The sequence below is a fragment of the Porites lutea genome, chromosome 8 (genome assembly GCF_958299795.1).
Source record: "Porites lutea chromosome 8, jaPorLute2.1, whole genome shotgun sequence".
NCBI lineage: Eukaryota > Metazoa > Cnidaria > Anthozoa > Scleractinia > Poritidae > Porites > Porites lutea.
In genome coordinates this window covers 31,844,981-31,870,095 of record NC_133208.1, presented here as the reverse complement: position 1 = coordinate 31,870,095, position 25,115 = coordinate 31,844,981, and the positions used below count along the sequence as shown (strand labels likewise).

Below are 25,115 nucleotides of genomic sequence, written 5' to 3'. Positions count from 1 at the left end.
CTTTGAAGGACCGGTTTTTATAACAAGAACCCATTTCTTGCTTTGTAAATAATAAAAGTTACTGCAATACCTTACCTTTTCACAACATCTACGTGGTGAAAAGGAGTGTATTTACTAATTTAGCGAGCTAGGCGTATGAAAATGTAGCTAATTCACGTGTTCTATTTTAAAGATATAAAAAAGGTACTGGATCATGAATCGCGGTATTGTGTTGTAGTTACCTGGCTCGAAGTTGTCAGCATTGGCAAAGACTAGATTGCGGTTGAGTCTCGTGCGTATTAAGTAACTCTATTCAAATGCATGGATATTGAACGACGATATACTGTCCGATATACTGGACCACAATAACCTCGACAACAAGCTCGTCCCAGTTCACTACCAAGGATACAAATATGAAATTTTTATCCTCCTAATTATTTTGGCCGTTTGAGTTATCAAGTAATAAGCGACATAACCGCCAAATTAGGTACGGTAAGGTAAGGTAACAACTTTATTCAATGACGGTAACACATGACAGTAAAAACTGATGAACTAGTGGCCCTCAATCGTAATTGAAATATTTAGAATTAATAAAATAAACACGACGAATTAAAATTTAAAAATAGTACAAGATAAGAAAAAATGATATGAACCTATACATTAGAATAAAAAGATAAAAAGACAATACACATTAGACAGATGACAGAAAAACTGATGAACTGGTGGCCCTCAGTCTTAAATTACGAATATTAAAAACTACTAAGATAAGAAAAGTGATATGTACATTCGAATTTAAAAATATGAAAACATTATACACATAAGAACTAGGCTAAAAAATATCTTTTTAAGAGCATTCTTAAACGCGCCAGCGGTGTCGTTCTTTCGCATGTCAAAAGGAATCCTATTCCACATGTTAGCTCCATGAACTTTAAAAGTACGCCCCCCTTCTGTTCCCTATTACTTAATGGACATACCAAATTGAACCTTCCATAACGGCTAGCTCTGCTGTCACCCCTAAGATCTGAGTTTCTAGATAATACTTTCGTTATGTCGTCTTAGCCGTCATCTTCGTTTCTTATGCGCCTATATATTAAACTACACTTTTGAAGATTTACTTCGTCCTTAAACGGCAGCCAATCAAGCCGTCTAAAAAGTTCTTTACTCCTATCATTTATATTTGCATCTAAAATTACGCGAGCTTCCTGCTTTTGCAGTTTAAATACACGTTTAACATTCTCTTCCGTCGCCGTGGTCCATGCGTAAGATCCATACAACATTAAAAAACAGTTTGCGCTATGCGAGAAGCAAATTACGCTTAAACTTTTAAGTACAGCAATCCTTTGTGCCACTTTCTTGCGAAGGTCATCAATATGTTCAGTAAAATTTAGTTAGCTGTTTAATGTTACCCCAAGTAGCTTCTGTGAAGTGATGTGTTCAATCTCGCTGACGTTACATGCATTTTGAGTTTCATTGTCCTTTTTTTATTCAGCACCGAGTCCAATCAGCTATGCTGTTTATGTCTTCTCGCAGCCGCTGCTGTACTGCAGGTAGATCTGAAACTGCAGCAGAGGCACTTAACGTAGTATCATCAGCACAGATGTCAACGGTTGACGAGGAAGATCGTTTACAAAGATAATAAATAATAGAGGTCCAAGGACCGATCACTGGGGAACGCCGTGTGTTATTAGCCTGTGTTCTGTCTGCACTCCGTCCATAACAACTGATTGCCTCGTATCGTTTAAGTACTTCTCAAGTAAGAGGAGCTCCTTGGATGCTACACCATATGCCTTAAGCTTTGATAAAGGATGCCATGGTCAATTAAGTCAAAGGCCTTTTTGTAGTCAACAAACACAAGTCCACTGACATGATCTTTATCCGTGTCTGATAATTAATGATCAATTGAGCGAATGATGGCTGTCTCATTGGAATGTGATCTCCGAAAACTAGACTGCAAATTGTATAGAAAGTAATTGTTTCTTATCGTTTCTTACAAGGCTTGGTGGATATGCTTCTCAAATTAACGAATCTTTTCATGCTTATGAGTCTAAAAAGGCTTGAATACATTACACTAGACGATTTTCCCTAAGTATAGCACCCTCTGTAAATAGACATGTCAAGGTTAGCAACGATTTCGTTTCAGTTATTTCCTGCGATTTGTACTAGACATGCTCGCAGTAGGGCGATACTGAAACGGAGAGAAGAGTAAATGGTAAGCGGTATTCTCTTTAGTTCATACCACCTGGAATGGAAAGACTACAACAAAATGGAATTTCGTAGGAATTTCTGAAAAGGATGGCCTTGTCATAACCTTTCGCGAATTTTAGTTTAGTGGTACATGTGGTAAAGCGCTGGTGCCAGAAAACCACAAGTTTTCTGGCACCAATCAGAAGCCAGAACGGCGGCGACCGTTTGGAACTGGTCTGGTAAGACATTAGGGCCATTTATACGAGAGAAAATAAGACGCGTCTTACATAAGACGCGTCTTTAATAAGACGCGAACTTTCCGTATAAGCGGCACATTTCGTCTAAAATAAGACGCGGCTTAGCTAAGACGCGTCTTATTAGATAAGACATGCTCGTATAAATGGTACAGTTCGCGTCTTATTTAAGACGCGTCTTATTTTTCCTCGTATAAATGGCCCTATTGTCCCCAGGGGTTCTTCTCGCCGTTCTTTACTTTTCTTTGTGCCTTATTTTTGCGCCCGTTTAGACTTTACCTCGCCTCCACTTTCTGCCCCTGGGTCTCCGAGGATGAGCTGGACGTACACGTTACATTGTGATTTGCATTAACCCCGCCTTCACTAAAATGATTCATGGAACAGAAAAACCCAAAATCCCTTCGAAGTTTGCAAAACGCGCAGCGTGATGCGACGAATTTCGCTGTAAAGCCGACCAATACTCGAAAAAAGCTTTACACAATATATTACAAAATGCAGCTAAGTAAAGGAAATAAATTAATATAAAGTCAATTTAATGAGTGAAATATCAAAACAAATGGACCTTCTTAGAGTAGGCTTGGAAGTAGTTTCCGATTTGATGAGTTTGTATCCTGGCTGCAGCTTGTCCCACATAGTGACTAGTTAACTATATTATACGTGCGAAAGAGTGAATGGAATGCCTATAGCTGCGAACTCCTCATGTTCCTCATGGAAAAGAAAATCTTTGAACAATCTGAGGGCCTCCTTTGAAAGTTATAGGCCTTGTTTAAAACTTATTATTATTCATTCAAAATATTTCCCCGTTTCTTATTGGCTCAAATCCGCCGGCTAATTCTTCATAACCAACTAAAGTTGACCAAATTTGGAGGACGTTTGCGATATCAGATACAATGACATCAAGAGTGCAGGCTATTGCCAGAAGAAAAGGGTACAGCAATCGAGAAGCCGACAATCCATAACAGAATACTCAGTTTTAAGAGCCAGGTGGTGATTTACTGTCAACAAAACACACTTGCCGATTGAAGGGAGAAAATATGAATACAGTCAAATACAGTCAAATCCTGTTAATACCGTATTAACTGGGTTTTCGGGACAAAGAAAACTGTCCGTTATAATGAGTTTTCCACATTAAGCGGGTTTACATAAAGTGGGGTTTGACTGTAATTATTTAACTCCCCCCGGGGGGGGAGGGTACTTTAGGAATTTCTGGGTGGGGATGTGCCGCTGGGACCCTGGAACCCTTAACCTATACCAGAGCTAGTTCAACTAAATTTTGCTACCCTATACTAGAGTAAACTCGCCAAATACCCCCTATCCTAGAGTAGCTGTTTCCCTAGTCTGGATAAAATCTTCAACCAACTGATCAGTTTCTTGAAAAATGATACCCTATTCTAGACCCAAATGTTCTGATTTATATATAATATCCTAGAGTAAACATCTTGAAAACCATACCCTTCACAGCGGCACATATTTATATAGCCCATATATGGCAGTACCCCCCGCCCCCTGCCCGGGTTTTACCGCACTAGGTTATTGCTTGTAAGTGTCTGATGATCTCCTTTCGGTTCTGTAAATTAAACAAACGTAATTGCGCTTGATGTCTTTTTGTTATTTAGTAGCTCAAGTCCCCATATCCTTGCAAGCAATTAAATTTCGTACTCGTGTATTCATTGGTCGTCTCTTCAGTGTCATTGTAAGGTTTTATTCAGTTTCTTTGGACGGGGAAATTGAAGCCTGCAGACAAAGAAGAGTTATGTCAACGCCAAGAGCCAACGTAAATAATCTTAGGGGGGTGGGCGGCGGCACTGTAACTACAGATGGACTGTTCCGAATTAAATTGGAGACTACCGGTATTACTCCAGTAAAAAGCAGGAAATTTGAATTTTTATCGTTGCCTAACTGACCTTCAACCTTCATCTCCTGTTTTCGTTTCCAGATAATTTCTGCAATCAGCACTAGGTATGCCACAACCAGTCCAACGCCCAAGACAACATACACTCCCGCCATACTTGTTAAGTCGATTTGCTTTGTTGACAACACTTCGACGAATACATGAAAAACAAAAAAGGTTCGAGAATTACAAAAGTTATAACGTAAATAACAAAACTACAATGGAAACTGGTTATAACGAATGGCCGAGGCACTGACAAAGTTTGTTCGCTACTATAACGAGGTTTCGTTATATCGAGGGCCTTTTTCATATATTTTACTTAGTATTATTACTGGGGTAAAGAAAAGTGTTCGTTATACGATGGACTTCGTTATAGAGAGGTTCGTTATATGGTGGTTCCACTGTAAAGTTAAGACGTTACATTGCATTACATTACATTACTCACGATGTAGGTACACTAGGAAAGATCCAGCAACAGAAACAAGATGATTATGTTCAGGGTGGGCATCAGGGTGTATATGGCCATGGGCTGTGTGAAAATGGATATTAATTCCGACTTTTATACCGGGTTTTGTCCATAGCAGGGCTATATCTTCCTCTAATAGTCGTCAGGACATTCACTATAATTTGGCGTGCCTTTATTTCTAAAACATGCAAATCTGGAAACCTCATCTACAGCTGCTCTTGAATAAGTTTTCCAGTTTGATAGGTTACGGATCGTGAATTGCCAAAAAAGTCAACAATTCATACATATTAGATAACGCAATTTTAGAGAAGTTTTAGCTACCTCAAATCCCTGTGAGGATTAAGCACACTAAATTATTTTACCTATGTCTTTTACTTTAGGGCATCCAGAGGAAGATTCCCACCATTTACGTTCCAGGTTTCCTAGGAAACCATTCTCTTGGAAACGCAAAATGGCCAGTGTAAAATCTGTAACATAAGGATCATTCGCTTGAAAAGCAAGACCAAGTCCTCTGACGTTGGTTAAACCTGGCACTGAAAGAGTTTTTCATTCATCAGTTTAGCATATTTTGCACTTTTTCCCCATAAAAAAGTAGAATATTAACGTGAAAAAAAAATTGTTGAATTTTTGATACAGCTAAGGCAAGGCATGGCTCCGTAAGCAATTTTAAAATTGCAGAACCCCGTCTAATGATGTATAGCTGATTCAAGCAAGCCGCTTTGGCCATTTTGAGGAATTGCGCACTGGGAAGCTATTGTTTGGTGGCAGCTCAAGGAAATCATAGTAGTAAGTTCCGTATGCCCAAATGGTGAAATGCCGAATTGTCCCAATTGCCTTTGGCCGCTCGGGCTGCATTGCGTGCGACAGTGATCTATAATAATAATAATGATTAAAAATTTATAACGCGCCTTTTCCATGCAAATATGATCAAAAGCGCGTGATCTGTTTCCTTTCCAGGAAACCAAAACGCTAAATGAAAGTGTATGAAACAGAGACGCGAGGTTGTTTCCCGGCCCTCTGCCTCAGACAATAAATGCATAAAGTAGCCTAATAAAACTCGCACTTTTCCTTGAGAATGGCTTGAACATATTATAAGCAACAACTGAAAAAAACTAAAGTTAAAACAAACAAATCTAACCACCTTGGTCCCGCCCCAACCCCTAACACATCCGATGGCTTACATTTATATGTATATAAATTATGTTTTTTAGAAATTTTAAATTTCACATATAAATATGTTCATATCGCAGTGTTCTGGATCAAACCTAATTACCTGTTGTTAGATCGCAGGGTGGTTTGTTGGCGATATGTCGAATAACAGGTCCATCACAAATAAACACACGCTCATCCTTTTCGCGAATGAACTGAACAGCCTCATTTATGTTTCGAGCAAAAGAGTTGTCAGCTTGAATTCTGTGCCAAATCTGTCGGTGAGTTTGATATTTGCTCGTCTTGAAAAACTCGTAGAGACTTCCTGAATCTAGTATGGTGACTTGATGAGAGGATGCTATTACGTCTTCCAGGTTATTGATTGGAGCCACGGCATTTTTCACAGTCAAAAATGCTGCGAGATTTGCAGTGTACGTTGAAACCCACACAAGAATGCAAAACCAATAACACCCGGTAAGAATGCGACCTATATAATAGGGAAAAAAGAAGAAGGTACTAGATTCAACTACGCAATTATCACTGATATTAGAGCAGCATACTAAGACTGATCGAAACTTCCTTTCCGAACATCGACTGTGTTTCGACTGCGAGCGAGTAACATCTCTGTACCTGACAGGCTTCGTGGTTGGCTTTCAGATCCTTGCTGCAGCATGCAAGCCAATGCAAACCACACGCTGTTAAAGAAACTAAACTCTTCAGAGGTCCCTCGACCATTTGCACCTTTGTATCCGTACGGGCTAAAGTAGTTTATCACAAAAGTTGAAACAGAAATCACTACCAGAGTGGCTAGAGTAACAAACCAAACGTCGCTGTGAAAAGGATTTAAGAACTTTAGAAAATCAATCGATCCGTTGTTGAATGATGTTTTCTTGAGTAGCATATCTTCAGTGAAATACATGAAGGGAACAGTGAAGTCTACCACTTTTTCTCGGTCTTCAGTAATGGTCAAAGCTGCAACAGCAATGTCTGCACGCTTTAGAGATGAAAAAGAAAAATACATCAGAGAAACGGTCACGGTTTCTTCCACTTATTAGATACTGTCAAAGATTAACCAAAGTTTATTTAATTTGTAATTTTTATTAAAGGGGTTTACCCTCATTGAAAAAGATGATCTAACTTCTCAGCACGTTTGAGTTATTTGTTTGGTGCCTTCTAGAACGACTGTCAAATAATTGTTTTTATCTTTTGTATCTCGAGGATCCGTTGCACTTTTTTTTTGGCTCCTCATTTCAAAATTGTAGTTAATAAAAAGAATGATGCCTCCATGCATCTTTTAGTGTGCATGCGCAAGGAAAGTTTCAAAGAGAAATGCGGCACCTCTAGGGCACCTCGATCTGGGAGAGTTTGTTTGTTTGTTTTTTTTTTGCTTCTAACCTTGTTTAGTAGTTCTCCTATCATTCCATTCCAGGATCCGTTTATCGTTTCGACGCCGAAAAACCCGTCGGGAGAAGGTGTGATATGATAAGTGAAATGAAGTGTTTTGGCAAGTTCGTTTAGCAGATCAATGCAGTATCCTTCATATGCAACCTGTCCATCTTTCTGTCTTTTGAGCAGGACAAATGGCTCATTCTGTGTTTATGTAAGAGTTTTTAAAAATCTTTAAGTGAATTGTCTCATGGATATTATACTAGAAATAGCTACACACCTAACGTATAAAACATACATTTAATACACTATCATTTTAAATCTATGGCCTTTCGAAAACACCTTTTTAAATGTAAGTCCCACACTTTACTTTCAAAATATAAAGAATTTTACAAAAAACGAAGCCCCTCCAAATTGACCCCAATGTCTGAATTGCCATCATGTTATGGTGTCGTCATAAAGTTATTCAAAATTGATTACTGGGGGGGGGGGGGGGGGGGGCTGGAAACGAGGCGATGTTACAAGAACTAACTGCATAGAGTTAACGTCAATATCAAGGCAATTGCACTACTTGTACTGTGCTGGTCAGGATTGTTTTCAGTTGTGCGTACAGTTTTCCAGATCGAGTCTCAAGTCATTTCTTCCCAAGCTGATTTGTCTTCGACTAAATTTACTTCTCTCTCCGGTCACGGTGAGCCCAAGATAGTCGTTTGAGGAACATTTACACAATACATTGTGCTTTTATAGTACCTCTGTAACAACAACCCTGAGAATTTTTCCTTCCAGGGTGCTTCCCTTAAATTTGTCCGCGTCATACATATTAGGGTGGATATTTTCAAACATCACAGCTTTCTCACTTGAATTCCAAGACCCTACCTAACAGAACAAAAAATAAATAAAATGAAATAAGATAAAATGAAGCAAGCTCCGAAAATGTTGCTTTCGTTGCGTCCACTTCTGAAAATGAAATTTTTGTTCTAGAATGAAAAATGGTCGTGGGCATAATTTAAGCATAAACTGAAAAAGGAAGGTGATTCATTTATGCGGTGGATACATTCCTTAAAGTAAATGCTAAACAGTACCTAGTGATTTCTTTTTAAATTAAAGTTATATTAACAATTAATGTTCCAGCCTGTTTGCTTACGTACTTTTTGGTCACTGGATAACATAAACAAATTGCTGCCATTGAGAAGTGTTACTTTGTTTTTGTACTCTCCGTGCGCACAGTGCCAGTCAGTTGCTTTAAAGTAACTTGTTGACTATGCACTTGATCTTGGTACTTACTTTCCTAAGGGAATCGTTTCTCAGATTCAAGATTTCCAGTCGTACTCCTGCTCTCTTTCCATCCTGGCTAAATCTGACAGGTCCTGTTACACCATCAAAGTTTACCTGTTGATATATGTTGTGGTTCAATATTATCCTTGGTCCAAATTTTATTCCCTTTGTTTTTTGGTATGGTAATGTATGCTAATGAGTTTAAAACAAAAGGAAATAAAACTTAAACCAAGGATAAAACTGAAACCTCCTGCAACTTATACATTCGATGTGCTTGTTTTTAAAAAATGCAATATTGCATCATATTGCAGTCAAGGCAGGAAACGCCTACCCTCTAAGATTCTATAAATGAATTGATTAATATTTGAAAAATGAATCCGTTAGTCGTTCCTTGAACTAGTGTCAAATTTAAATCGGCATTCCTGTATGAGCAATGAGCAGTGAATATTTTAGGAGAACTTCTCTTTGAATTTGATCAGATTGAAAATCTTTGAATGGATAAAATTGCTTCGAAGACATTTATATCAATTCCGGAAAACTGAGCTGGAAGAAATTTCATAACTGCCTCACTTGCGTGTGACTAATAACGGCTTTTTAAGTATGCAAGAATGCAGAGATGAATCTGAAATCTACAACCACCAAAGGATTCAACTTTAATAATAAAATTTCATTAATGAAATCTTAAGGGGTGCACTTGACCTGGCTTGACTTTAAGTACTTGGCTTAACCTTAGTTAGTTTTTCTCGACAATTAGTCAATGCAGACGTGATGATGGAGGATTTTTAGTTTCAGTTTTGGTGCCTAGTTGCAACGGTAAAATCTCTGCAGGTTTCGTCCGCCATGATCACCTGTCTTGGAATGGCCCCTTTTCGCATCGTAAGGTCTCAGGATCTTTATAGTCAGGAGCTGGGCCATCTTTGCCATGTTTCGTAATTTAGTAGCTAATTTTTTTTTCCCTAGAATCTAGTTTCAATTGTATTATTAACAGATATTTTTTGATTTAGGAAGTGTTTTATTGACAATTTTAGATAAGTAAATTGTATTTCATATTTGATATATTAAACAAGTAGATCTTAATACATGAGTTTTAGATGAATATATTAATCGTAAAATTACGTAATTCAGCTTTAATGGCTGCAATATGTAATGTGGTTTTAATAAACCATCTAAGTATCTCTTAATCTATCTATTTCATAACAGAGAGATCTAAGTTCATGCATCACGGCAAAAGGCAAATTAACGGCAGCGATTCAAGTTGAGATTTCTCAAAATCGAAAATGAGCAGATTAAACCAGTTCAATTCTTATGAATGCAAACAATTGTGAAACTACTACTCTTTTGTAGAAGTAAAGAACAGTTAAATACAAGACAAGGGAAAACTTGGTCAAGTGGCACAAATTTACGTTTGCCGTTTGCCGTAAACGTGGCTCTAATCTCTCCATTATCGTGGTAACGTATCGTGGTAAAGTTGGTTGTAAGCAATCAGTTTTCATATCAAGAAGAGGGAGGAAAATTAAGAAACACCTATTACTTCAAGGAACAAACAAAATCAAAACCAAGCACAAAACCGAAAGAAAGAAAAAAACTACAATAACATCAAAACATATTGAAAACACATTGAAACACTCGGAAAACCGATACTAAGTACGAGTCTATAAATAAAAAAAATATTGACGAAGCAAAGAAATTAGCTTACCTTTGTCATGCATGAAAACAATGTTTCACGGTCTTTAGAAGTAACAGCCGAGAAGTTTATTGATAAACATGCTTCTATATTTTGAGTCTGCTTGATTACTTGTACTGCATCGTGAGCAATGGCGGCAAGTTCCTGCACGAAATATTATATTGTGCGATGCCGGTTAAAACATGTTTTTCAAAAGGAAAACTACATAACCTCTTTTGTTTGAATGGCTGAATAAATTAAGCTGAATTCGATTATTTGCAGATTTTTATTCCTACCTTTTGAGAAAAGTTGGTAGAGAGCAGTTCTTTGGAAGCCAGATTCTCAATATAAGGAAGCTTGAATGTTAAAACCACATGCACTGGTCGACTAGTTAGGTTTCCTGGTACCTGTAGTGAAATAAATTGCTTAAAAATGAATTATATTTAACATAAATAATTACGTCTGCCCTCGGATTATCCCTAATTTCTAAGACTACGTACGTTTTAAAGACAACTCAATTCACCGGACGTTTAAAGTTGCTCAAAAATTGGGTCGTGGATCAGATAAATCTTATTTTGTCATTGAAACTGATCCAGTGGACACAAAATTCTATTGCAAAAGGCACTGGCAAAGCCTCTCTTACAAAAAAGGGCTGAAAGTGCATCCTTAGTTGGCAGCCGCTTGTATGAAACATTCCTGATGACGATAAAGAAATATCTACAACATGTTCAATTTATTATGATAATTATAATTTATTAGTGAATAGAAAAGGGTTCCTCTTTTTTTCACTGAAATAGTCTCAATGAAGAAGTTTATAAACTTTTTTTAGGAAATTTGCAAACCTGTCCTTGAAGTATCCATTTGTAGCCCTTCACATTTTCGTATCTCTTCTACAGAAGCAAAGATAACAATGACCATGTTGAAAAGCGACTGAGATAAAATAGGAAGCCGCACAAGGCAATTTATAACTCATTCAAGGAACTCAGAATTTAACGCTAGATAAATATGCATGCTTTTAGAAGCAGGTTTCAATCGCATTGCGGTTATAATAGGCAGTTTATATTGCAGGTACTCATTTACACAGTTTCAAAGTTAGTGTCACCATTAACAGTTAAGAGGATGAGTTTTACCTGTTTCAAAAACAGTTCCAAATTTTCCTTTTTAGTATATAGTAAAATAACGTCCAATTCAAGCTTTTCTATTTGGTTCATTGCCGTTGCTATTGGTTTGGTTTTGTCCTCCACTTCCTCTTTTTCACGAATCGGAACAAAAGTCACGGTGAGCTCAGATCCCTGGGATATAAAGTAGAAGTATCCAGCTCTGTTCAAGAGATCCGCTGGAAAGAAAAAAATGATAATATTTAAATAAATAATAGAAAAATAGAAGTCATATAAATTGAAAACTAAATTTTAATTTTATTTTGCCCCATTTGTAACATAAAGTCAGTGTGAATATCCTTTCTATATGCCGAAAGTGATTGACGATAAGAGGCAAATTTTAAAGCAAAAAACAAAAACAAAACAAATAAAACAAACAAACCAAAAAATAACGCGATTTTATTCACCTGACAACTACACAGTTCTTTCGTAAAATAAAATACGTAAGATAAGTTTTTACCATCGTAAAGTAGTGCTAGCTTTTTCCACTGAAATGTGTTTACGATGTCTAGAGTAGCATGTGCGTAAGTCTTGTATCCCGGATGCATATGGACTGATTTTTTGCATTCATTAATTGGCCTGGTGTCTCTGCTGAGGCTGATAACAGGAATACCAGTTACTGCAGACAGTACGCAAGTGTCAGACTTATTAACATGGCTTCCCTCGATCAGCACAATGACATTTTCTTGTACAAACTTTAAACCTAGAAAAAAAAAGGAACAAAAATGGTAATGATAAGGATAACAATAACGATAACGATAATGATAATGATGATGATGATGATGATGATGATGATGATAATGATGAGGATAATGGTAATTTTTCAAGGGAAGAGGTGTTAACTAATGTAATAAAAATGGAGTTAGTTACACGAAATCTTTACTTCCTGACATGTGTGCTTATTTATTTACTTTCTTACACCCTCATATCTTACCTTGGTTTAATAAAGTGATATTGTCATTATGGCTGACCCTTTTCAACACAACTGAAACATTTTTAGCGGAGCTCCCGCGCGCGCGAAGCGCGCGCAGCGGAGCACCATGGGTAAGAAAATTTGGTAAACTATCCATCCGAGAAAATTTGGTTATGACGTAGCGTACGCCCACCCGTACACACAATTCATGTAAGCCGATGTCAAATGTCACAATAGATCTTGCACAACTTGACTAGCCTCTTAGTTATGTAAGCCATCCGTATGAGTACGATTAGATCGACAGCTGTCAAAATCAGACATCCGCTGACAATTATCACATGACCGTCTCGCGGGCTCAGATAAAAGACCAGTCGTTCAGCCCCTATATATAAGTTAATATAATATGTCACACCTACCAATTCAACATAAAAACGAAACTACGCCGGGCAAGGCTGTCAGTTGGCTGACAGTCATTTAAAGTTACATTGGCAAGCCAAATTAAGGTCAATTGACTGCTGTCAAAATGGGACATGTGCAGACCACTATCAGAAAACTAATAACGTGGGCTCAGGTTCGCTCAGGTACACGATCTGGCATTTTCCACTACATGTCTGTTAATTCGAATATTTGCCATTCTAATGAAGGTTAATTGACAGCTGTCAAACTAGAGTATACGCTGACCATCATATTCTGAGTGGATCGCGGGCTCATTTTTCTATCCATTGAGGTCACGTAGTGTTTAAAGTTTTGCGCTGATATTTTATTTGATCACGGGCTCAATTCGAAGCCCCATAGCTTTATAGAAAATCTATCCATCCTAGAAAATTCGGCAATCACGTGACCGTACACCGACCACCCGACCTTCCGTCCGTCCGCACCACAGGCATACCAATGTTTAATCTCACACTTTCTAGCTAGTTTGGGAGCCTGCAACCTGATATTGTACATCCATGTTTTGATTAATTGACAGCTGTCAAAATAGTGTTTCTGCTGACCAGTATCGCCTGACCGTATCGCGGGCTCAGGTATCAATCCTCTGAGTTCGAGTAATTTTTTTGAAGGTATCCGCTGACAAGTTGCTACTTTTCAAATGATCGCAGGCCCAAGTTCAATTTTTTTAAAATGCATATGAAATAAGTCGTGTTTCATGAGTCGCACTTTTAAAATGTTGATTTCGAACTGACCTCGGACACGAAAATTCAACCGGCTTTTACATTTCCATGCAGGGAAGGCAATCGCTTTTGACTTTTCTCACTGTCACGCGTTGATCACGCTCTACGTCCAATTTTTATGTTCTGATGGGTCAAAATTTGACAGGTGAGTTTATGCGGAAAATTTATGCAGCGTCTGGAAACTTGCTTACTGATAGCTGGAGCTGACAGAGTTTTGTGTCTTCTTGTGATGTTTTAAAGTGTCTTTTTCTACTTGGTGTACAAAATGAAATACAGCTGCTATCAAGATTGTTCTGTAATTCGTGGCTGGTTTGTTTATTGCGCTTTTTGTTGACAAATGCACCGCGTGTCAAAGTCATTGTAAATCCGATTTCGGATGGCATCGTTTTCAAAAGTGAGCTTACTCACTTGCCCTTGCTTGAGGCGTAAGAGGGTTGAAAAGTCTCAAGCGATTCTGGAACACTTGATGACCTTCAGAAGCAGCATCTCGACTGGTAAGCCTGAGCAATTATTGTCTTTGATGTGTGTTTTTTTTTTTTTGGTTTCCTGAAGTCGAGCGTATGGTTTATGCGGCTTAAGTTTATACACGAGCAATGATCTAACCTACAATAGTATCAGGTTTAAAAAGCCTTTAGACATTTTTTGACCCGCAAATTCAAAGAAAAGGTCCCGAAGATTATTTAGTTATGATTTTGGCTGTAAACAGAAAGCTCTGAGCGATTTTTTTGCCTCGAGTTCATCTTGAAAAAGAGCGGACACCGGGAAGCCGGCTTAAAACATAAATAAGCTTATGCTTACCTGACTCGTGATTTTCTGAGACACTTTACTCTCAATACTTCTCTTCGTGAATGAAAATTATTGTCTCTGCACATGTTTCACCGAATTAAATTTATTTTATTGATTGTTAGTAGTCCCTCTCGCAATTTTCATCGCTGCACCGGTTGTTTCCAGTAGAACATAAACATCGCATGCAGGAATACTCAAAACGCCGCGCGTAAATATCACTCGCTTTTAAAGATTACACATAACAAAATCATACACAGTTGATTGAATAAAGGGAAATAAAACCTAAACATAACAATTTCTCTATCATGTTGAAGCGTAAATGGTAACTCTATTAATGGCACTGCTAATTTGGTGCCTGTCAAAAGTGAGAACCCGCGCGTCCGGCTGGCCGAAAAGTGATTTTGGGAATTTTTTTTATCGTTTTCATTTAAAGCCCATAGTTATTACCCTGCATATCACATAGGACCAGATTTTTCTAACTGAAAAGTCCTGGCATTATAGAATTCTCTTCATGAAAACGTTTTATAATTCAATGCTACAATTTGTTGTGCAAAGGAAGTGTGTGATCGTCGTGGATATTGAATGACTTCAAATCCTCTTGCAAAATTGTGAAAAACTGCAGAATTATAGGTTTGAATAGGGCAAAAAAGAACAAATTCTGTCCGAGGTCTGTATGATAAAAAAGGGCCTTATAGTACTGTTTACCTGAGACGTGATGAGAAAAAGTATGTTTAAAAGGCTGGTTTACACGCCACCAGATTCGTCGCCAAGATTTACTAGTAAACTAAACTTGTAGAACACAAAAAGTCCGGCCTGATTTTTTATTTTGGCCTCTCTTTTAGATAGAGGAATGCAACGTGTAAATTGGCTGCCACCGAGGACTATCGTGGCACATGTGTTTCTTAAAACTATATTTTGGGGTTGTCCAATTATCCATAGTCTCTCTAACGGAGCAATGTTGGAGAGACTGGTGAATGCCACATTATGATGCAACAGCTAATGCAAATACAATACACGAATAGGTCTATTGACTATTTTCCAATTCCCCATAATACACTCTGTCTGCCCCCCAAATTTTGCATAACTTATTGTCTTAAAATGCTCTTGGGAAAATGCAATACTCCCAGGAGCATTTAAAAACAATGGTTTATGCAAAATTTGGGGGGCAAACAGGGTGTATTATGGGGAATTGGAAAATAGAGAATTTGTTTTCCAGGCCTAATCTACTGTGATCGAACATGATTGCTATTTTTCGGTGTACAAATAAGACTATTTAATAACTCGATGTAAAATTTGTTTCACTCTTGGACGATCAAATTCTGATTTTTCTGTAAAATCACTTAGTCTTTGCCTGAAAAGTCACATGAATGTGCCTTGATCTGTGGATTACAAGTTTATTGTTTGATTTAAATTTTGAATTTATTAACGGGAGCTTCGCTTTTAGCCCTGGCTAAATCTATATATTGAAAGCAGAACTATCGTTGACAGCAAGGTCAATCACTTTCTTCTCTATTGAATGCTCATGAATAGTAACTGTAAAAAGAAGAACGACAATGGTTTTAGATAAAAGAGTTTTAACTAGTGCAGATTTATGAATTTATGACTGGAATTCTTAGCTTTAGAGTAACGATAATTAAATGCAGCCCATGTAGAAGGCGGGAGGACGCCTCGTATCTGCTTAACTCCCTCCTAAAATTTCTTTTTTAATTATTGATCACAAAAAAAAAACATAAATAAAATGAAATACCTACATATTTCAATACATTTATATTCAAAACAAGAATAAATAATTTCTTCATCTTATGATGATGGTACGTAGTTAGTATTTTTTAAAATTTATTTTCTATTATACTTGATTTCAGCTGATGCAGAACTGCTGTCAGAGTGCTCAGTAAAAGGACTAGTCAAAGAGCGAGAATACCAGAAGTATAATGTTTTATCAACTGAATATTTGCCTAGGCATTTTATTACTTCATAGTTTCGTACTACACGGTGGTGAAGCACTCTTCAGATAAAATAGCCTAATGGTAGATAACAACCAGTACGTGGATTATAACCGAAATTTAAAATGCAGTTAGTACGGATACAATGCTGTTTCTATGGGTTCTGTTATGTAACAGAAGAGGACTTGAAATTTTTCGACAGAAATTTGCTAGCGTATCTACACGAAAATACTGTTGCTCGTTGCGCTTGTTTAGAGTGGCTAGATGGGGCTTACAGATTATAAAATATTTCTCCCACAGACATAAATTACACCGTTTGGAAGAGGGGTTGTAGGCGATAGCCTGCTTCAAAATCTTGCAGGTGATCCGGAAGTTAATGTTCTATTATATTTCCCTATTAATTATTTACCTTGAGTTAGCGGGATGTAACTTACCGTAAGTTAATGTTCTCCTCTCCGTCTGAACCTTGACAAAACTTAATGTTATAGTAAACAAAACGAAGAACATTTTCTTTGCCATCAGCAGTCCTTAGAAACAGACATAAATTTTTTTTACATAAACCAATAACGTTTAATTTAGAAGATTTAGTTGTTTTCAATATTTTGAAGCACCTACAGTGTATCCTTGATATTTTAGAGAATCTAGTAAAATGTTAAAAGCTAAGGCAGGTAAGATGTCTCTGATGCAACTTTACAATGTCAAACATGACATTAGGTTTTGAACATGAATTCTGAATATATAAGGGACCCAACATAATTTTTCCAAAAAGGTTTCTAATAAGTTTCACTTCCTAAAGCTTCCTTGTAGCTTCAAGCGGAGTTCGTTCAAATGACATTGACTTGGGACTACAAAACGTGACATAAGTACGTTTGGAGAAGATAGAGACAGAACTTAAAGCGAAGAAACACACTTCTTCGTGCATTCCTCTGTTCAAAGGGCTCTTATATACTGCTTACTTTTAAAGGCTATCTGATTCAAAGCACGATCATTTGTAAATTTAACAGCTTAGTGTAGGCATATAAAATAGGTTAAATGGCACTTGTACTTAACACTTATTTAATTTTCTAAATAAGAAAAGGTTATAGGTAATGAATCACTGTGCAAAAGTTACCTGTCGTATTTTCAACCATAGGCAAGGAATAGGTTGCGGTTCGGTTTTGAGCGTGTAAACACTTTTTACTTTAAACGTATACATAATGAACGATATCCCCCATGGCCGCTCGTTCCAGTTCACTACCGAGGGCTGAATATGGTGACATGAAATCCCAAACGAAATGTTATTAACATGTTCTGGCTAGTCAGTCACAATTATGCGCTTGATAAAAAGTCATAGAGACATTAATATAAATTTGACACTACACCTTAACCCCTTTTAATGCCTTCTTGGAATTGATGGATATTGACGGGTCGTGGATTAAATCTAAAAGCCCAGGGCCGGGTTGTTCGAAGCTGGGTTAAGATAACCCAGGGTTATTGCAAATTTTGAACTCAGATATGAGAGCTTAAAAAGCCAATTCAGTTGAATTCTCTTTGCCTACAATTTGATGATTGGATATGCTAAAAAAAATAGAGAAAATTATCCGAGAGAGCGCTTTGATAATAAGGAAAAAGAAACCCGGGTTAAAATTTAACCCCGGGTTAGCGCTAACCCGCGTTCGAACAACTGGGCCCTGAATTCTATTCGGGTCTTTCATTAATAGATCGGTCAATATAAGTCTTAAATACCTCAAAGCTTTTATTTGCTTCACAGTTAAAAATCAGTTCACAAGATTGAAGTATCTTTAAGAGAAAAGACCAGTGTCTTTGCATTGGCTTAAAGTTTAGTGCCTCAAGTAACATATTACAAATAATAAAATAAAGTAAAATGTAGTCAACAGTTTGCCTGCCTACTAACCAGTTTTCTTTTAAAGATAGCTTTAGATTCGGACGCTTCTATGTCATTTGGTATCGAATTCCACAGCATTCCTCCTCTGTATGAGAAAGACCGGAGATACGTATTTCTAGTAAACAGTGTATAAAGGTGAAGGCGGGAAACTTATACACGACAACGCAGGATATTAAAAACGAGATAGACGAGATTTATTGACCTATATTTGCTGAGATGAACACTTAATTTGTTTATAGTTTGACGATTTATTGAAAGGATGTTGGTTGGATTATCTTTGGTGACTTAAGAGAAGTAAAACTGGCAACGGTGATGCAAAAATATTTGTTGTTTGATTTATCTTGCCCTCTAAAGATGAACTGAATTAAGTTCTTACTTCAAGTCCATACTTTCATCTGAAGGTTAAAAAATTTCTTCTTGGAAGAAGAAACGAGTGTATCGGGTATGCACATTTTCTACGGCAGCCGTTTAAAAACCAGTGGCAAGTACATTGTAGTTATTATAAACAAATAATCATGATACTCTGGGAATGCTTGGACTATTTTGTGTAATTACAGAAATGTTTCCTTGTAACGATTTGTATATATTTCAATCAATGGAAAGTAGAGATATACAATGTAAACATAGAGATATCTGAAGGAAATGGTAGGTTTAGGACTACATTTATTATATATCGAAATCCGTGAAATTGGTTTACCTTCATAAAGTAATGCTATATTTTTCCATTGAAATTTGTTCAGGATGTCTAGAGTAGCATGTGCATATGTCCTGTATCCAGCTTGTATTTGCAATGTTTTAAAGCATCCATCAGTTGGCCTCGTGTTTCTACGGAGGCTGATAACAGGAATACCAGTTACTACAGACAGTGCGCAAGCGTCAGATGTATTAATATGGCTTCCCTCGATCATCGCAATGACATCTTCTTGAACAAGCATCAAAGCTAAAAATTGAAGTAAAGGAAAGAAAAAGAGTAGTGAAATAATCCATTAAAATTTTAACCCAAAATTTGACGATATTTCGAAAGCAAATTCATCATATATATCAGAACAACCATTCAACAAAGGACGTTACCAATCTAAGGTAATTGACGGCCTTAAATAGTAACGTGAGGTTTCAATTAAGCCTCGACACAATTTAGGTGCTATCTAATAACTCCTCAATCATTTCGTCGCTATTTTCCAGTCTGCCGAAGAGGGTAATAATTCAGTCTTATGTTTTTTTTTTCTTGTTTTTTAAATAAAAAAACTAGTATCACACGTAAACACTGAGAAATGGCCAATTGTTGTTTTCTTTTCACCTTACCTCACTTGCTTACTTTACTTATTATTATTATATAGACACGAGTGTTTCACTGGAAAATATACCACTCGTAACATTCATAAAAACTACATCCAGGACCCGAGTGGTTTATTTTCCATAATCTCACACGTGAGTTTATCGATGACGTAATTTCGGTCATTTCCCTCTATTATTTTATCGATGTCTTTTTGTCTATATAATAAAAAGAACATTACACGGCGGCTTGAAGATATGAATTTTATTTTCTCGTGGCAAAAACAATATTTTACGAACGAGCGCAGCGAGTGAGTAAAATATTGTTTTGCCACTCGAAAAAAAAATTCATATCTCCGCGCCACCGAGTAATATCCTCTATATAATATCTTACCTTGATGCAATAATGTGGTATTTTCACTGACGATAAACCTTTTCAACACAACTTCATCAAAATAAGACGTATCATTGAATGCATGATCGATAACTTCTTGCTCTAGTGAAAACTCTTGAAAAGTACCTGCATGAAGAACAAATAATTCAAAATAAATAAATAAATAAAAAGGTAAAAATGAAAAGAGAAATATGTTTATCGTTGCTAGTATGGGTATTATTGAACATTGACATTTCTAAATTATTGGCATTGCAGTGTCGTATATAGTGTATACTAAAACACCAGATACAAAAAAATTTTATATATACAGCAAATTGTTACTATTTTTTGTTTTTTTTTTGTTTTTTGTTTTTGTTTTTTGTTTTTGTTTGTTTTTTTTTTACAGTAAGTGACACATATCAAGCGAATAAAGTTACAGGTGGCACGGCGGCAAACCTCAGTCTGGATATACTAATTCAGGACAGTACACGTTCAGTTTCAGAGAGGGTGGGTGGGGGGGGGGGGAAGCAGGTCTTTTTTGAACGTTCTATAAAAGGTAGCACAATTTCGGGCTATAGAGAGGGTTATTAAAGTTTACTTGTTGAAAACTCAGTTGCCGCTGACAAGCCTTGGTTTTTGACGATTTTTGGGAGAAAGAAATAAAAATATGTCTTATTTAAGAGTTCTGCTCATGAACTCTTTCATGAAAAAATGAACGAGCAAACAAAACAAAACAAAATCACAAATTTTAGTTTATGAAATGCATTTGTAATACAGCGGTTACTTGTTGTAATTCTGAATTTCTGAGGCTGTACATAAGTTTCTCCAAAAAGTGGAAAACACACTGCATTTATTTTGTTGGCGATGATATCAATTCGTTCTTTGCTGGACGAAATCTGTTCAGTACTGTAGCACTCTTTTAACAGCTAGATTCATTTGAACGAGCACCGAGTCGCCCCCGGACAACCCTTAGCCTTCCTACGCACTTGAGTCCAGCGGCCACCGCACTTGAAAAACTGCTACATAATGGCTCTACCTTGGTGTTCCAGTGGTGCCCTTATACAAGTTACAGAAATAGAGGATATTACATGGCCACGCAGAGATACGAAATTTCTCTTCGAGTGGTGAAAAATATTTCACGAGTGAGCGCAACGAACGAGTGAAATATTTTTTCAACACGAGAAGAGAAATTTTGTATCTCTTAGCGGCCATGTATTGTTCTATTTATTATATAAACACCAATGAAATACCAAGCCATTCCACTTTAATAGTTTTTTGGCGTGAAAGGCGCGATTTATTATGTAGCCATAGCAAAGGTGATATTTTCACATGTGAAGATAACATGTTACTTTCACATGCGAAGATATCAAGTTTTCGCGCGAAAGCTCACCTGGTATTTCATTGGTGTTTATACAGTAGCTGGATCTGTGTAACTTACCATATGTGAATGTTCTGTTCCTTGTCTGTACCTGAACAACACTCGACACAATTATAAAGAAAGTGAAAAGCACTCTCCTTCTCATCCTCAATGCCTAAAATTGAAAAACAAAATATAGTTTCTCCCTAAGAAAGGTACAGTTCTATACTAAGTAGCACCATACTTTACTAACGCGACGGAATGATTACGTAATATTATTGACCATGAGATGTTTTGTCTTTATTTCTTGATGCCTTTGAAATTGTGTAAATATTACTGATCAAAACATTGCAATAAGTGAAAATGAACTAAGTTGATATTGCTTTGTTATATTCCATCTGACCGACTGTTTCCACACATCATACTGGTAGTCTGATTAACTAATTCTCTGTTGTATTGCAATAAAAGTTATATATAGTAATTGAATTGTTTAAGTATCGGACTTCTTCCAGATGTCCTGAGTTTTCCTAATCAATTTTTCATAGATTTGGCAACTTTCCTAAAAACAGTTAATTTATTCGGGTGAGGTTTAAGATGATTTTATTGATTGCAGAACTCCCTTACAATTGTTTATTTGCACCCTCATATCATCACGATTACGAAACGTTTTGGAACAGGATTTGTCTTGTAACCAGCCTACTTATAGGTAGCTTTTCTGTTAAATTTATTGAAAAATAAAAGTAAATACGAATGCAGAAAAAAAAAATGAAAATGTAAATTGAAGTTCAACTTTTCCATGATCGTCGGCGTGGACTTGGTTCACTAAGGTAGTATACATGTACTTATTGAAATATACGCTATTTGGAATTTTCCATCAGCGTAATGGATAACCACTAATTAAAAAGGGATATTCTCAACATGGTGTACAATTAAAGGTTCTTGCATGAATATAGCGTCGATGAACCCTTTCAAGGAAGGCACTTATTTTTAAATTTTGTGAAGCCAGTGCGATTCAAGGAGTTTGTCAAAGCTAGACGTATTTACATGTATGCCTATATGTATTTAGCAACTACTGAAGCTTCTCTACTGAAGCGAACCTAGCCTTCAATTTAACTTTTATTTTTGATTTAGAGGCTCTTTAAAGAAAGGTGAAGAGAAATGCAGAATATAAACCCTTTGAATTTCTCCCGGGAATATATTTCATGAATAAACAAAAAACATTGTTCCGAGCAGGATTCGGAACCACTGAGGGATAGAATTTGCCACAGAGTGGATGGGACAATGGTGCAGTGCATATCATGCCCAACTAGGAATTCCTTAACACACCTACTAATTTAAAGCAAACAGACTGTATAGACGAAAAACACTTACTTGGCACATTCCTCTGGCTGAAGTGTTGTATACGTATATAACACTCGATCGCAAGAATCGTTATGCTGTGTAACTGAATGAACATCTGCTTTACTTCATATATAATTGTGGCGACGTGCTGGTGCAGCCTGGAGCAAAGTTTATTCACTTGGTAACAGGTTCCCATGCTGATGCTCTAGGTAAGGGGTCATCTTTCATATGAAAATGGGTTAATTTACATGCACATGTACGTAAAACTTATCAGTAGATATTGAATAAAAATTCGGTCGCTCATGTCTCAAAGTAATGTCATCTCCAGCTATAGGCATAGGCTTTGTTCAATATGGTCAAGTCTCTTCCTACATAGGACACGCATACTAACAGCAAAAATTAATGACTTTCCCGAAGAGACAGGTAAGTTTGTTTCCCGGGAATCTCTAAGAAACATTAAGATTCCTTAAAAATATAAATACATGTACATAAATGAAATAAAACAAAAATAATAGAGCACCACACTTGCGTAGTAACATCATGTAGTAACCAAACTGTGGTTAAGGTCACGATAAAGGAATTGAATATTGTCTGTGCGCATTGGAATCAAAAAGTGTATTTATCTTAAAGTTTAAATTTAGTTGTTGTGAGGGAAATATTAAAATAAAGGAAGATTATCTTTTAAGGCGAATTTTGTTTGTTTGTTTGTTTTTTCAAGCAAATTGTTTTTGTTTAACGGGAGCTCGAAAAAGAAAAGAAAAGAAAAGGAATCTTAGACAGAAAGCATTGAATGAAATAAATATAGAATCCAATAAGTGAAATATGAGCCCCATAAAGCCTAACTAAGGGATTGCATATGATAGCACAAACTACTGAGATTGACATGGTAGTAACTGCAACAAGTTCCAAATAGAGTCGCGGCATTTTAGGAAAACCTTTGACTACGTAGTACTGGCATCGCAAAAGAGTCGGAGTTCAAAAGTAGCAAACTAGCTAAACATATTCCTTGTGAAAAATCGGACCCTTTGAAATGTTTTCTACATGTTCAAATTTTCATGCAGGTATCGAGACAAAAAGAAACTTAGTCAATAACACGTACAGTCGTGAGTTTAATGATAAACAAAAACAAACAAACAAACAGAAAACAAATGAAATAGGCAGGAACAAAAGTAAAACACCAAAAGCAATAAATAATAATAATAATAATAATAATAAGTAGGCGATGTAGGTTGATCGTCCGTAGACGTCCTGAATAGACAAACTTGATTATCGCGTTATGCACGTCAAAAATTAAAGGTCATCGGCTAACGTGTTTTAATTGTCTAAGTCAGGAGATTTTTAAATCTTTTGATCGACTTCCTTTTCCCTCATCGAAAAATCTATGAAGTTAAGTCTGTCTAATTTTCATTAACTTAAATTGCAATTGAACTGCCGTCATTTGCTTTAATTTAAAGACAACTAATTCATTATTTTATTATTTACTTCGCAATCGATCAAATGGCTGCACTGAACGCTGTGTAACTGCGCCTTGCCTTAAAACCGCTACGTGATGCAAAAACGGTTCAATTTCTAATTTGAAAACCTAAGCATATGAAAATAAAGCTTATTTACTTGTTCTTAGCAGTTACTTAATTTCTAAAATAAATGGGAATATACTAATGGATTAGGAATTGCTGTGCAAATTGACCTGAGTGCTGTCAGCAAATGACAAGGAGTAGGCTGCGGTTGAGTCTCGTGCGTTACCACTTTTTACATGCAATTTGCATTGAACGACAATATCCTGGCCCCAAATGGCCTCGACCGCAAGCTCGCTCCAGTTCACTACCGAGGGCATAAATATAGGGCGCTTACCATTTCCTGTTCACTTGTTTGTTTGTTTCTAAGTTAAAAGTCTTTACATGGGTGTCTTTTGCAGGTTTAAAGTTTATTGCTAATAACAAGTAAAATGTCAATATTAACAGAAAGCTTAAATTTTAGGCTTTACGTAATTGCTATTATAAGATTATAAATTAAAACGCTTTGTACAATATGTGATCAATAAAAGCAAGGAAATAAATAAATAGGAAAATCTGTCTAGTAAGTGACAATCATCCAAGCAAAAGCGCCTGTCTGCCCATGTAATAAGCAGTCGCCGACTTAATGTGCTGGCTTCTTAGGAATCCAAAGAGAGACCACTTTATTTTGAGTTTTCCTTGACTACTGAAAGAGCAAAATTGTAGACTGACTTAAAAACGTTTAAAAGTTGCGAGATCCATATATTTCCTTGTAGCTTAGGGAACCCTATATCATGTAAGTTCAAAGACCATTTTTAAAACTTATAACGAACAATTTTTTCTGCTTTTCTCTCATGGACGTCTTCTCTCAATGAAATCCATGATCTTTACAATAAATTAAATCACATATTTACACACAAATTGTCTTTATAGGGTTATTGGAAGCCTGTTCATTCAGTCGCAGTTGGGCGAGAGGCCTGCAGAAAAAAAAAATAGAGAAGGGTTATGCTATAAAGCAAAAACGTCATAACGGTCGAACGCTAAAAACGCTAATGGTCCTTTAATGAAAGCGCTTATCAGGGAGACTCCGACAATCTGAAAAAATTAAATTAGACTTTGACACTGTAAGCAGAAGTAAAGTTTTTTTCATTGCCTGACTGACCTTTACCTTTTTAG

General features: G+C 36.6%; 1 protein-coding gene across 1 annotated transcript; it reads right to left on the bottom strand.

The window, feature by feature from the left end:
- Positions 1 to 1,753: 1,753 nt before the first annotated feature.
- On the bottom strand, positions 1,754 to 19,038 carry LOC140945560 (glutamate receptor 2-like). Its single transcript, XM_073394571.1, has 14 exons — positions 18,801 to 19,038; positions 11,865 to 12,107; positions 11,378 to 11,583; positions 11,090 to 11,137; positions 10,544 to 10,654; positions 10,281 to 10,412; positions 8,594 to 8,698; positions 8,060 to 8,185; positions 7,319 to 7,513; positions 6,554 to 6,917; positions 6,048 to 6,410; positions 5,137 to 5,307; positions 4,322 to 4,456; positions 1,754 to 1,860 (listed from the first exon to the last, which is right to left on the bottom strand). The coding sequence occupies exons 1-14, from the start codon at positions 19,036 to 19,038 to the stop codon at positions 1,754 to 1,756; spliced, it is 2,544 nt and encodes an 847-aa protein (XP_073250672.1).
- Between the last annotated feature and the right edge of the window lie 6,077 nt (positions 19,039 to 25,115).

Excerpts from the sequence above, each read along its gene's own strand:
- LOC140945560 (XM_073394571.1), bottom strand. The coding sequence starts at position 19,038 with ATGCTTGTTCAAGAAGATGTCATTGCGATGATCGAGGGAAGCCATATT. Across the intron at positions 11,138-11,377 it reads TGGAACTGTTTTTGAAACAG|AAGAGATACGAAAATGTGAA; the intron begins GTAAAACTCATC and ends TTGCTTCTGTAG. Across the intron at positions 10,655-11,089 it reads AATGGATACTTCAAGGACAG|GTACCAGGAAACCTAACTAG; the intron begins GTTTGCAAATTT and ends ATTTCACTACAG.